Source organism: Cinclus cinclus, chromosome 26 (assembly GCF_963662255.1).
Source record: "Cinclus cinclus chromosome 26, bCinCin1.1, whole genome shotgun sequence".
In the NCBI taxonomy this organism is placed as follows: domain Eukaryota; kingdom Metazoa; phylum Chordata; class Aves; order Passeriformes; family Cinclidae; genus Cinclus; species Cinclus cinclus.
The window spans coordinates 1628406-1643216 of NC_085071.1; the positions used below are offsets into that span (position 1 = coordinate 1628406).

Genomic DNA, 14811 nt, shown 5'->3' on the forward strand with positions numbered 1-14811 from the left:
ATTTTAACCTGTTTATAATCACTAAATGCACATCAGACCCCAACTCTTGGGGTTCTCCTGCACCCAACAGGGAAAGAGCTGCAATTGCTCCTTCTTAATGCAACTCATTAACCTGCATTTGCCCTCAGGGTGCTGGAAGTTGCTGCAATGCTCTTTATTTGGGCAAAATTTGGGCATCACTCTGGGATAGTTTAGTCTCAGCTCTAATTATCAACCAGGCACAGCCTAGATGGGTTTTTCCTCCTAGTCAGAGGTTGCTGGCAAAGCCTTAGGTGTTTAAAAGCAGAGGAGACACAAAAGCTTTGAAGTTTGCAGGCAGCTGGGCTTAAAAGGGCTGCGAGTCTGGCTCAGCTGCTCCGAGCACAGGAGAGAAGCTCATTATTGAACAGAGTTCTCAGTGAGGGCAAGTGTGGCATCACTGCCAGACCCCAGCAGCACCCAGAGCTGCTCCCTGACTCCAGGAGATGCTGCACTCATTACAGCTGGGCATTCCTGGGAAAATCAAACCATTCCAGCGCCTCTGAAAGCAAATATTCCCCATGCTGAGTCTCACACATCAGGCCCTGGACACCCACAGCTGCTCCTTCCAGGAACATCAGCAAATCCAGCTGGAAGTGTGCTCAGAACAGGCTTTGTGCTTTCATCTCAGCCTGCCCACTCCAACCTCTCCTGCAGAACAGCCCTGGAACATCCTAGGAACAGGGATAAGGAGCAGGGACACCAGCTCCAGCTTCCTCAGGGAGCTCCAAGAGAGGCTGTAACCAACAATTCCCAGGGATTTGTGGGGTGATCTCTTCAGAATTCCCAGAGCTGCTTTTTAGGGATGGCAGTGAGAAACTGAGCTCAGAGGTGCTGCCCTGATGCAGCAGGGCTGGGATAAATCCAGCTGCAGATGCTCCCAAACCCCAGTACTGGCAGGTGTGTGCACACATCCACACCTGCTCCAGCTCAGCACCCAGGGCCTGATCATTTCACCAAGGCTGACAAAATCCCAGCCTTTGCTGTGGGAGGCTCTGCTTCTCCAGTAACCAGGTTATCCCAACGTTTATCCACTTCTCCACAAAGAACAGGACTTCACTTTGAACATTTCACCTCAGAGAGAATCATTTCCCACCACCCAAGGCTGAAAATCCCAGAACCTGCTGTGGGAGCCTCTGCTTTTCCTGTATCCAGGTTGTCCCAGCATTTATCCACCTCTCCACAAAGAACAGGAAGACTTTTCTACCTGGAACACTCCACCCCAAAGGGAATAATTTCCCAATTTTGGCCTTAAAAAAGGCAAGTTTTCAGTTTTTTGAGTGACACCTTTCTCAAACGATGGAAGGCAATTCAAAGGCAGCAATATCTTCCCCACAGTTTAAAATCTAAATGAGGTATCTTTTCTAGGAAGTTCTTCCCTCTGCATTTAAATTTGTTCTTTAAAATGCTGCTATTGTTGGGAAGAGCATTATCCCAGAGCTGCCAGTCTCACAATCATGACAAACCTGCCATAATGGCAGAACTTGAATTGACAGATTATCTCTGCCATAAAACACACCAAAGTTTCCTCTCTGCTCTGAGTAACTGTGAGCAATAAACTCCCAATAACTCCAAACTCATTACTTCCATCTCAGAAGCTTCTCCAAGTCCTCCCAATTTAACACTCCCACAAGGCACATCAAGGAGGCTTTTTGGCTTTTTATAAACATTTAAATTGTCTCATGTCCCTCCAGTGCTGCTCTCAGTCATGACAGAAAAAAGGGTTCTCAAAACTGCTCAGGCTTATAGACAGAAAAGATGCTTTTCTGAAAAATATCAACATGAAGTTTTTAATCAACATGAAGTTGATCTTGTTACTTCTAGGGTCCAAAGCCTGATGAGAGGGTTAAAACAACTCCTGTGTCTCAGTGGTGTAACACTATAAATACACCCAGCACGTGACATGTTGTTCTATTTCTTTTAAGAGTCACAGATTTAAAAGTAGAGGCCATGATGCCAAGTTTTGGGATGCTTTAGGTACCCCTGGGGTGTTATTTCCAGTTCAAATGTCTAAAACATGAGTTAAGCACAGCCTAGATGGAGTTTTGTCCTGGTCAGAGGCTGCAAAAACTCAGGCAGCTGCAGCTTCAGTAGAGCTGAGAAAAAGCAAAAAAATCGTGGCCAACACTTGGTACTTCCTGGAAATGTGGCCCGGTTCCATGTGGTCTTTCTAGGAAATCAAGCTGCTGACCTGCTGCTCCTCTGCACTCTGGTGTTAGCCAGAAATGAGCTCTGGAGGCCCTGAGGTGGTGCAGGAACCTCCTTGTACAGGAATCATTCACAAATCTCCTCTTCTGCCTGGAACCGGGGCTGCCAACGCTCTGGGACCTCCTCCCTGCCGAGTGCTGACTGAACTTCCCTCTGGTACTGGCCAAGAGCAGCTCAGCTCATTCATTCCCTGCTCCATTCACCTTCACAGGAGGGTTTATCAACTCCTGGAGCAGCAGAAATGTGCTCGTGCTCCTGCCCTTGGCTCTGTCCCATGGAATCTCGGTGTCACTTGTCTGTCTCCACCCAATCTCCCCACGGCACTGCACAATCCCAGCACGAAATTCCCAGCAGCCCAGGCCAAAACCCAAATTACAATCCAAATTCTTTACACGCATGTGCATGATCCACTAAAAACTTCATCCAAGTGGGCAGCAGTTGCTGAATTCCCATTTCAGAGCTGACCCCACCGGCCTCAAAGCTTAAAAGCTCAGCAGGGCTTGGGTTATGTAAGAGCTGGACCAAAGTCGTGTCCCAAGCCACAGAGTGTCACTTCCACACACAACCCAGGTCGGTAGGCTTGATTTGGGATAAGCCACCAAAAAAAAAACATTGAAGTGAGTGTACAAGTTCTAAGTGGAGCATGGCAGCAGTGACAGCCTCCACAAACTTCCCCACTCCAAAGGAGCAGTGTTTATTTGCAGCACACAACATTCCCTCTGCCTTGCTCAAGGAAAGCCAGACATGGTCAGAAAAATACTCCTCTAAAAGCACGTTCTTCCTTTAAGAATCCTCCACTAGAAGCATGTTCTTTCTTTAAAAATCCTTTTCTAAAAGCATGTTCTTCCTTTAAAAATCCTCCACATTCTTACTTTAAAAATCCTCTCCTAAAAGCACATTCTTCCTTAAAACCCTCTCCTAAAAGCATGGTCTTCCTTAAAATCCTCTCCTAAAAGCACATTCTTCCTTAAAATCCTCTCCTAAAAGCACATTCCTGTTTTGTCTCCAGTGCTCGGGAAAGAACTTTATGGCACCCCCAGCAGAAGTCCAACATTCACCATGTCCCCCAGAGTGTCTGATAAGCTGTGGCACAGAGCTGTCACCTCCAGAATCCCCAGTTCTGGCTGTGACAGCTGGGAGGAATTTGGGAACTGATACACAAATGTCTGGAGGAAGATCCTGCAGGAAGAGCAGAGGCTCCATCTTCACCACCATCTGGAAAAGGGCACATTCCCAGCATGAGCCTCAGCAGATATGGATGTGTTCACCTCCTGGGAAGTGGAAATTCCCAACAGAATCTCAGGGAAGACCTGGTCTGCAGAATGCACATGAGCTGAACAGAAAGGAAAGACAACTTTCCTGGCAGGAAACACATCCTGCATCTTTCTAGCCTTTCATAGGTCTGTTTGCAGAGGTTTTCCTTGCTACTGTCAGTCAACAAAACACCCCCAAAATGGAGCAATATTTGTGTCTGTGAGTGGCTCCCTTCCCATCTGCTCTGGAAGTCTGAATCTCCAGAACATTAAACAAAAACTACTCCATTTCACCTCCAGTTCCAATGACAAATTCTGGTTTTGCTCACAGCCACACCATGATATCAACTCTCCTCCCCAAAAATGCTGCTGTGCTGATGTTTCCTTCCCACAGTGGTGATGCAGAGCAGTTGTGGAGCAGGGGATGAGGGGATGGAGGGGATGCAGGCAGAGCTGACATTTCCCTCCCAGTGGTGATGCAGAGCAGCTCTGGAGCAGGGGATGGAGGGGATGCACACATGGAGGGGATGCAGGCAGAGCTGGCATTTCTCACCTAACATACAGAAACATTTCTCACCTAACATACAGAAACATTTCTCACCTAACGTGGCAGCTGCTGCCAGTCCGGCCGCGTAGGGATCCGTCCCTGGAGGCGCCGCGCTGATGATGTAGGGGTTGGGAACAAAGGCAGCAGGGGCTAAACCTGCTGGAAACATTCCTGTCAGTACAAACAAACTCAACAGGACTGCCCCCACCCAACCCCCCTGCTGCTGCCTGGGCAACATCGAACTCTTGTTTGTGTTTTTAAGCTTTTTACGGGTGGTTTTCTACAGGGAGGGAACAAACACTGAGAGTTGATGGGCAGAGGAGAGATCTGGCATAAAAAACCCTCATTCCAAGGATTTAATGCTCCTTAAGCGATGAAATGCTTTATAACCAACAGCTCAGGTGTTTCTGCAGGGCACACAGACCCTGTTGAGGACACTGGATCTTGTTACTACTCTGTATTTCCTACAGGGAGTAAATCAGGACCCAAACCAGTCCATTCCTAGCTCCATGGCCAGCACAGTATTGTCAGTCTGGACAGGGCTCAGGAGGGGAGAATCCTTCCTTCCCTCCCTCTGCAAGGGACAGTTTAATCATTAGAGAAAGTCCAGGTGGGTAGAGAGGGGTGTGCAGCAGAGGTGAAGGGGAGGAAGTTATAAAGTTGAATAATTTCAATCCCTGAACTCCACTGAGCACACAAGGGCACAGCACAAAGCTGGGAGAGCCCTAACACATTTATACTGGGGTTTTGGGCAGAGAACTACCAAAAATTTCTTACTGTGCTAGAAACATTTAACTTTAATAATCCAGGAGCAGCCCTTCTGAAGTCTTCCTGGGTTTCTACACGATTGTTTTATTCCCAGTTAATAAATGTATTTTATGAATAATTTTTATTAATATCAATCACGTATTTGCATAAATTACATTTTTACTTAGAAAGACCCCAGGCAGCACATTCAGCTGACATTGAATTGTGCATTTCCCCTCACTTCACTGTGCTGTCACCTTGATTTATGTTTAACTCAGAGACTTCCAAAGCCTCTCCTGACAGACCAGCACTCTCAAGAGGGTGAGAGCATCAGTCCTGCCAGACAGGGAACTCCTTTAAAAGCCTCTCAACTGTGCAAGAGATACCCACAAGCAAATCTTTAACGATGCACCTCCCCTGCATCGTGGACTGTCACATGCAAAACACACTTTAACCCCTCCCAATCCTTCTCCCCCTGTGTCTTCCCCAAGGGTCAGGAGCAGGGCAGTGCAGGGGGCTGGAGGAGAGGCAGACTCACTCACCGATGTGTGGCTGGTGGGCAGCAGCCAGGGCGTACTGCTGCTGCTGGGCTGCTGTCAGCTGCTGCACCGCCAGCGCGTTGGGCCTCTGGAACAGCTGCAGGCAGAGCACAAACAGCCCTTAAACAGGGCAAAGACACCCCTGAAATGGGGCACAAACAGCCTTTAAACAGGGCACAATCAGCCCTTAAACAGGGCACAGACACCCCTGAAACGGGGCACAAACAGCCCTAAAACGGGGCACAAACAGCCCTTAAACGGGGCACAAACAGCCCTTAAACAGGGCACAGACACCCCTGAAATGGGGCACAAAGAGCCCTGAAACTGGACACAAACAACCCTTAAACAGGGCACAGACACCCCTGAAACGGGGCACAAACAGCCCTAAAACGGGGCACAAACAGCCCTACAACAGGGCACAAACAGCCCTTAAACAGGGCACAGACATCCCTGAAATGGGGCACAAACAGCCTTTAAACAGGGCACAATCAGCCCTTAAACAAGGCACAGACAGCCCTAAAACGGGGCACAAACAGCCCTAAAACGGGGCACAAACAGCCCTTAAACGGGGCACAAACAGCCCTTAAACAGGGCACAGACACCCCTGAAATGGGGCACAAAGAGCCCTGAAACTGGACACAAACAACCCTTAAACAGGGCACAGACACCCCTGAAACGGGGCACAAACAGCCCTAAAACGGGGCACAAACAGCCCTACAACAGGGCACAAACAGCCCTTAAACAGGGCACAGACATCCCTGAAATGGGGCACAAACAGCCTTTAAACAGGGCACAATCAGCCCTTAAACAAGGCACAGACACCCCTGAAACGGGGCACAAACAGCCCTAAAACGGGGCACAAACAGCCCTTAAACGGGGCACAAACAGCCCTTAAACAGGGCACAGACACCCCTGAAATGGGGCACAAAGAGCCCTGAAACTGGACACAAACAACCCTTAAACAGGGCACAGACACCCCTGAAACGGGGCACAAACAGCCCTACAACAGGGCACAAACAGCCCTTAAACAGGGCACAGACATCCCTGAAATGGGGCACAAAGAGCCTTTAAACAGGGCACAAACAGCCCTTAAACAGGGCACAGACACCCCTGAAATGGGGCACAAACAGCCCTAAAACAGGGCACAAACAGCCCTTAAACAGGGCACAGACAACCCTTAAACAGGGCACAGACACCCCTGAAACGGGGCACAAACAGCCCTAAAACAGGGCACAAACAGCCCTTAAACAGGGCACAGACACCCCTGAAATGGGGCACAAACAGCCCTTAAACTGGGAACACACACCAATTAAATCATGTACAACCACTCTTAAACCAGGCACAAACACCAACACTGCCTAAATTCAGGCTCAAAAAGCTGCACCTCCTTCCTTTTCAAGCAATCCCTTCACTCATTTCCTTTCCCCCCTCACATACTCCATTCTACATCTCAAAAGGATCTGAACACATTTGGGATCAAAGGTCTGTGTAAACCCACCTGAACAAAGCCCACATTTCTGCAGCACAGCCCCTCCCAGGCCCACCTTTCCCTCTGCTGTTCCCTCTCAATCCTGAAGGATTTATCCCAGCTGCAGCCTGGGTGTCACCAGGGGCAGCCAGGAGCACTCCCGGGTGCTGGCAGTGACACCAGGGACAACACTACACCCTCCCAATGTGGCTGAAGTGGGAAATGGGATGGCAGTGGGATGGCAGTGGGGTGGCAATGGGATGGCAGTGGGAGAACAATGGAATGGCAGTGGGAGGGAAATGGAATGGCAGTGGGATTGCAGTGGGTTAACAATGGGATGGCAGTGGGAGAACAATGGAATGGCAGTAGGTTAACAATGGGATGGCAGTGGGAGAACAATGGAATGGCAGTGGGTTAACAATGGGATGGCAGTGGGAAGGCAGTGGGATTGCAGTGGGTTAACAATGGGATGGCAGTGGGTTAACAATGGGATTGCAGTGGGTTAACAATGGGATGGCAGTAGGAAGGCAGTGGGATTGCAGTGGGTTAACAATGGGATGGCAGTGGGAAGGCAGTGGGATTGCAGTGGGTTAACAATGGGATGGCAGTGGGAAGGCAGTGGGATTGCAGTGGGTTAACAATGGGAAGGCAGTGGGATTGCAGTGGGTTAACAATGGGATGGCAGTGGGTTAACAATGGGATTGCAGTGGGTTAACAATGGGATTGCAGTGGGTTAACAATGGGATGGCAGTGGGAAGGCAGTGGGTTAACAATGGGAAGGCAGTGGGATTGCAGTGGGTTAACAATGGGATGGCAGTGGGAAGGCAGTGGGATTGCAGTGGGTTAACAATGGGAAGGCAGTGGGATTGCAGTGGGTTAACAATGGGATGGCAGTGGGATTGCAGTGGATTAACAATGGGAAGGCAGTGGGATTGCAGTGGGTTAACAATGGGAAGGCAGTGGGATTGCAGTGGGTTAACAATGGGAAAGCAGTGGGAAGGCAGTGGGATTGCAGTGGGTTAACAATGGGATAGCAGTGGGAAGGCAGTGGGATTGCAGTGGGTTAACAATGGGAAGGCAGTGGGATTGCAGTGGGTTAACAATGGGAAGGCAGTGGGATTGCAGTGGGTTAACAATGGGATGGCAGTGGGAAGGCAGTGGGTTAACAATGGGATGGCAGTGGGATTGCAGTGGGTTAACAATGGGAAGGCAGTGGGAAGGCAGTGGGTTAACAATGGGAAGGCAGTGGGATTGCAGTGGGTTAACAATGGGATGGCAGTGGGTTAACAATGGGATGGCAGTGGGAAGGCAGTGGGTTAACAATGGGAAGGCAGTGGGTTAACAATGGGATGGCAGTGGGAAGGCAGTGGGTTAACAATGGGAAGGCAGTGGGATGGCAGTGGGATTGCAGTGGGTTAACAATGGGAAGGCAGTGGGAAGGCAGTGGGTTAACAATGGGAAGGCAGTGGGTTAACAATGGGATGGCAGTGGGATTGCAGTGGGTTAACAATGGGAAGGCAGTGGGTTAACAATGGGAAGGCAGTGGGATTGCAGTGGGTTAACAATGGGAAGGCAGTGGGTTAACAATGGGATGGCAGTGGGATTGCAGTGGGTTAACAATGGGAAGGCAGTGGGTTAACAATGGGATGGCAGTGGGATTGCAGTGGGTTAACAATGGGAAGGCAGTGGGATTGCAGTGGGTTAACAATGGGAAGGCAGTGGGTTAACAATGGGATGGCAGTGGGAAGGCAGTGGGATTGCAGTGGGTTAACAATGGGAAGGCAGTGGGATTGCAGTGGGTTAACAATGGGAAGGCAGTGGGTTAACAATGGGATGGCAGTGGGAAGGCAGTGGGGTGCAGAGCCACGTTTGAGACATCCAAGACACCTTCAGAGCCACCAGAGGGGACACAGCCTCAGGATCACAAACCCCAGACCAAACACTTCCTTTACCTGCAGCCCCTCCACTCAGTTCTCAAGGTTATTGAGAATTTATTCCTCACTAAGAAAAAAACCAGAATTCCCCTGAGGTATTTTTGCTGAGGGTTTGGGGATTTTTTTCTTTCTTTGGTGCCTCACTAAAAGTTTCTTTCCCAGCTTCTTTTGCCTCTCCCTAAAGGAAACTGCTTCATTTGCCCATTTTCAGCTCTAATTAAAAAATTTAAGGACACACCAGCTGAGCATCTCCTCTGAGATTACCCAGCATGTCCATCCCCCATCACTTCCAGGAATCATTTCCGAGGTGGGAAGCATAAACCACTGTGAGAAATGTTTTCTCCCTCCACTCTCCCAGAAAAGACTTGGATGCCCAAATGCCTACAATTTTCACACCTATTATCCTGCCCTCCTTTCAGACAAGTGAACTGCTGGCAGAAGCAGCAATAATTCTGCCTGAATTTTTGGCAGAAACCCACAATCACCAAGAATAAGCCCAGAAACATCAAGAAAACTCTATTAGCTATTTTATTTAAAGACAAAAACTGGCGTTGGCTCTCCTGAGAGCAGGGTGAGCAAAGCATTGTGAGAAAATCCACCTTTATTTTTGTCTTTTAACAAGCTGAGATGGAAAAAACACATCTGAGGGATCAGCATCAGGTTTATGAGGCAGAAATGCAGCATTTAGGGGAGCCAGCATTAACCTGCTGTGTGCCAAACCCTCACAACAGCTTTGTTTGCTCACCCCTCAGGACGTTGGGGCTCCTACAAACAGACCAGGGGTATCAGAATGTTCCTTGTGGAGGAAATTATCAGATCTACAGTTCCTTTATTGCCTCCCTGGGCCATAAAACACCCCGAGCAGTCTGGGTGCACAGCACACCTGCTTTTCCTGCCGTTCTTGTTGTTTTAAGGTGCCATTCATGGTCACACAAAGCTCTGGCAGCTCTCTGCTCAGCTGCCACCTGTCACCAGGAGCTGGCCAAAGCTCCACTGACATCCCTGAGTGCAAAACAACAAGATCACAGACAACAGGAGCTGCAGAACATGGGATCGGGGATAGTGGCTCTGTGGCAGTGACCAGCAACATCTCACTGATCAGCAAATATGGGAAAAATTCATATAAATCCCCTGAACTGCTTCCTGAAGTGTGGATTCCCCTGGAACAGCCTCAGTTTTGAGGTCTGCTTTCTTATTAGTTCAGCAATTTTTGCTTTTCAGCTTTCTTCAGCTGAAAAATGTCACCAAACCCTAGAGTTTTCACAGGCTTTTGCATCCCTGGGATCTGCTTTTCCAGCCTGTTGATGTGGATTCCATCACAGTAAAGCAGAGAGGAAATGGTTGGGTTATTATTTCCTTGTCTTGAGGGCACAAAAATGATTTATCTTCCTAGAAACACTTCTTGTAATCACTTTACACATGTGAGGACTTCCACACCTCCCAAATGCAACTCAATGATCCACATGGAGATTGAAGAACTGGGAAAATGGAATCCACACCAGACATAAAAAGTCTGCAAGACAGCTGGAGAAGGACTTTTTACAGCATAGGACAAGGGGGGATGGCCCTAAAATGAGAGAGGAGGGATTTAGATGGGATCTTGGGAAGGAATTGTTCCCTGGGAGGGTGGGCAGGGCTGGGATGGAATTACCAGAGCAGCTGTGGCTGCCCCTGGAACCCTGGAAGTGCCCAAGGCCAGGTTGGAGCAGCCTGGGACAGTGGAAGGTGCCCCTGCCATGGCAGGGGTTGGAATTGGATGAGTTTTAAAGTCCTTTCCCACCTTAAACCACTCCAGGATTCTGTGACCTCTCCCTCTCCTCACTTTAATTCACAGCCTTGCTCAGCTCCCTCAGAAGAAACTCAGCCCAGCTCCAACTCTGCAGCTGCAGATTTCATCCTGTAGCCTGTCCAAGGAAGCTGAGCCAAAAAAAAACCATCCCAAGTGCAGGCTTTCCTCAGGCAGACAAGCCACAGGAGCTCTGGGAATCAGCAACTCCGTGTATTTAGGAAGAGCTGTTAGAGCCTCGCTGCGCTGTCTCCATCTGCTGACAGCACAGCCCCACATTCCAAACCTACAGACCACTGTTCAAAGGTGGGATTGAGGGACCGGAAAAGAGGCAAGGAACCTCTGCAACAGGAATATTAACCTGAATTTACAAAGGTATCAGAAAAGTGCACCTGGGGCATTTCATGCTCTTGGAAAATGCATTTGGAGTGAAAAGCTACAAAGCCCTGACATGGTTTTGGAGGAGTTCAGGGAGCTCATCCAACATTTCAGTGAGGCTCTTCCATGTGCAGACAAATGAAGGATGATTTCCAGCACGTGGAGGAGCTCACTGAGGGAATTCCAAGGAAGCAGAACCCCACAGTTAGAGCAATTCTGGGAAGTCAGATTTCCCTCGGCCAGTTTGTTCTGCAACATCAACAGTGACATCTCTAATCAGAACACGTGGGTAAAACCTTCCCTTCCTCATGCTGCCAATCCTGTAATCCTTCCAAGGATGGAATGCTTTCCCACAGCCCCAAAGGCACTTCTAGGGATGAGATTCCTGTTCAGGACACATTTCCTGCTGACAACAGAATGGCAAAAGACAAATTCCTTCCATCCAGGCTGACAGTGACAGTGGGCAGCAAGGACCCCTGGTTTTGGGGATCAGGAATTATGGAAATGGGCACAGGAGTGAGCCAAGACCCCTGGATTTACACAGACCTGCCCTGAGAGGGCACATGTGTCTGGGGAATGATTCCTGATCTTTACTACAGCACCTCGGGCTGACAAGAGGCTGTTGTTTGCTTGCACTGCAGGTGGAAGCTGCAACAAGGGTGAAAAGTGAAAATAACAGATCTTGTCTGACAGCCCAGCAGGGCCTGGGTGGGACTGAGGGGCAGCAGCTGTGTCCCCACTGCTCCCCCAAAATCAGGGAGAGAAAAGTGGGGATTCAGGCTCCACAACAGAGAAATGGAGTTCAGAAGGGGCTGGAGCCCCAGGAGCTGGGGGAGCTGGAAAGGGGCTCAGCCTGGAGAAAAGGAGGCTCAGGGGGGCCCTTGTGGCTCTGCACAACTCCCTGCCAGGAGGGGACAGCCGGGGGGATTTGGGATCTGCTCCAGGGAACAGGGACAGGAGCAGAGGGAACGGCCTCAGGCTGGGCCAGGCGAGCTCAGGGTGGACAGCAGCAGGAATTTCCTCATGGAAAGGGTGCTCAGGGACTGGAACTGCCCAGGGGGGTTTGGAGTCCCCATCCCTGGAGGTGTCCAAGGAAGGACTCTGGCACTCAGAGCTCTGGGCTGGGGACAAGGCGGGAATCAGGACAGCTTGGAGTGGATGCTCTGGGAGGGCTTTTCCAGGCTCAGTAATTCCCAGACACAGAGGTGCCATCACTCCATGTGGACAGTGCCCATCCACTTGGCATGAGACAAAAAACTCAAACCCAGCCAGAAATCTGCACTGCATCGCTCCCAAAATGGGGAACCTTCCCTGCTCTGCCTTCCTTTGGGAGGGTTTATTTCCACTAGTGAAGTGCCAGATGTGCCAAATTTGAAATCTTAATTTTTAAAGGCTGAAAGAAACAAATAAAAACTCCTCGAACTTATAAATTAGCTTTCACTTAAATAGAAAACCCTGACAAAATCTAAATTCCAGGCTTCCCACTCCTGCTGCTCCACTCCCATCTCTAATACTTCTCCAGCAGCAGCTCACTTGTGGAGCCCTAATGTATTAAAAAACACACAACTTGCCTGGTTTAAAAGTAGTTCTGGCATCCCAGGCCTTACACCAGAGCAAGACAGAGTTGGAATTATCTGTTTTTTTTTTTTTTTTTTCCTTTTTGAACTCTACAGCAGCTATTTTGTTTAATCATTAAATTTTCCATCATTAACCTCCCAAAGATGCTGTAGAACAGAGCAGCCAATTGAGCTCCAACACAGATATTTACATTGCTTTTAAGACTGTGATAACTCAGCACAAACTTGGCAATGGTTTTCCTGACTCCAGAGTGCCAGGCCTCTTCAGCTAAAAAAATCAGATATTTTAGGGAAGCCAGGGAGAGTTATATATCCCTGCAATCAGCTACAACAAAGGATTCCCTTCTTCTTTGAGGGATATCAGACTTGCAAAGGGAGAGCAATAAAGTTCACAATCATTACCCAAACGAGCAGGAACAGGAGCAGAGCAGGAGTCGATTGCTGGAGCCAGGCCCAGCATTCAGCAGGAGCCAAGGGAGGCTCTGGATGAGGGAGTCTGGGCTTGTGTGGGAGAAAGGTCAAACAAACCTAAGCCAGGCTCAGATAAAGGTTTGTAGTAGTGGACTCTGCCCTTAGGGTTTAAACCAGGCTCAGCTAGAAGGTTTGAACTTGTAATTGCCTCAGGCTGCTCTGGCTGGGGCAGCAAAGCTGAGTGTGGGGTTCAGCAGGGCCAAACGTGGGGCTCAGCCCAGCCCAACGTGGGGCTTAACAAAACCCAACGTGGGGCTCAGCAAAGCCTAGTGTGGGGTTCAAGCAGGGCCAAACGTGGGGCTCAGCCCAGCCCAACGTGGGGCTTAACAAAACCCAACGTGGGGCTTAACAAAACCCAACGCAGGGCTCAGCAAAGCCCAGTGCAGGGCTCACACCTGGACTGACCAGGTGTCTGCTCTCAGTCACTTCTTGGGTTCCAGGGTGGTTGGTTGGGGTTTTTTAGTACTCTTTACTACTTTTAAAGCTCTTTTTCAATGCCAGCTCCTCAACACAGCCAGGATCATCAGAGAGGAATTGCTGGGGGAATTGTATTTATTCCAGCTGCCAGAGCCATGGGAAGCAGATCTCCTGCTCCCATTCCCAAGGACACACACAGCACGAGGATGATGAGAACTCATCCAGCCTTCCTCCATCCCTCTTCCCAGGACAGGATCCCAAGCCCATCCCACCCCACGCTGACCCCTTCTGGGATGGATCAGGGATTCTTTTGGGATGGATCAGGGTCCATCCCACCCCACGCTGACCCCTTCTGGGATGGATCAGGGATTCTTTTGGGATGGATCAGGGTCCATCCCACCCCACGCTGACCCCTTCTGGGATGGATCAGGGATTCTTTTGGGATGGATCAGGGCCCATCCCACCCCACACTGACCCCTTCTGGGATGGATCAGGGATTCTTTTGGGATGGATCAGGGTCCATCCCACCCCACGCTGACCCCTTCTGGGATGGATCAGGGATTCTTTTGGGATGGATCAGGGTCCATCCCACCCCACGCTGACCCCTTCTGGGATGGATCAGGGATTCTTTTGGGATGGATCAGGGCCCATCCCACCCCACGCTGACCCCTTCTGGGATGGATCAGGGATTCTTTTGGGATGGATCAGGGTCCATCCCACCCCACGCTGACCCCTTCTGGGATGGATCAGGGATTCTTTTGGGATGGATCAGGGTCCATCCCACCCCACGCTGACCCCTTCTGGGATGGATCAGGGATTCTTTTGGGATGGATCAGGGCCCATCTCACCCCACGCTGACCCCTTCTGGGATGGATCAGGGATTCTTTTGGGATGGATCAGGGTCCATCCCACCCCACGCTGACCCCTTCTGGGATGGATCAGGGATTCTTTTGGGATGGATCAGGGCCCATCCCACCCCACACTGACCCCTTCTGGGATGGATCAGGACCAGCCCCATACCTGCTGCTGGGAATTGTAGTCAAAGAGCCCCACGGTGGCTGCAGCCGAGTCCACAGGGACCTGAGTGCCGGAATAATCGAACTGCAGTGGCTCCATGCCCACGTGCTCCATGGCATCCAGGGGCACGCTCTGAGATTCCATGTTGGAGAAGTCCTCCACGGGCTTGGCCCCGTTGGTGCTGGCCAGCTGGGCCAGGCCCTCGGAGCCATTCTGGTTGGGGCCCAGCAGATCCACCTCGCTGGCCGAGTTCTGGCAGTTCCCGGGCGTGCGGCTGCACAGGGAGGGAAAAACACGTCAGGAGAGAGGCCAGGAACGCTCCTGCCCAGCACCCTCCAGAACCAGGGGGGTGGAGGACAGGGGGAAAATAAAGAGATGATCTGATACAGTTCTCTGAGTGAGCTCTACTGGGAAACTGATGTATTTTTAAAAATAAACAAAAAATAAAGCC

General features: G+C 50.1%; 1 protein-coding gene and 1 non-coding gene across 12 annotated transcripts in view; both read right to left on the bottom strand.

Annotated features, from left to right (window-relative positions):
• The window catches only part of PUM1 (pumilio RNA binding family member 1), an 85231-nt gene that overhangs the window by 35511 nt on the left and 34909 nt on the right, over positions 1 to 14811 (bottom strand). For 8 of the 11 annotated variants that reach the window (XR_009933979.1, XM_062509262.1, XM_062509257.1 and 5 more), the window contains 3 exons: positions 14364 to 14634; positions 5316 to 5409; positions 4081 to 4185 (listed from right to left, as the gene is read on the bottom strand). Coding sequence is in view for 10 of the 11 variants with exons in the window: in XM_062509262.1 (XP_062365246.1) it covers positions 4081 to 4185; positions 5316 to 5409; positions 14364 to 14634 (470 nt within the window). In the remaining variant the exon portion in view is untranslated. The remainder of the gene's footprint in view (positions 1 to 4080; positions 4186 to 5315; positions 5410 to 14363; positions 14635 to 14811) is intronic. The other 3 variants (XM_062509264.1, XM_062509263.1, XM_062509260.1) reach the window with 1 other exon arrangement.
• LOC134053961 (small nucleolar RNA SNORD103/SNORD85) lies at positions 342 to 426 on the bottom strand. The gene has a single exon (XR_009933990.1). It is a non-coding gene; the product is annotated as a small nucleolar RNA SNORD103/SNORD85 (small nucleolar RNA).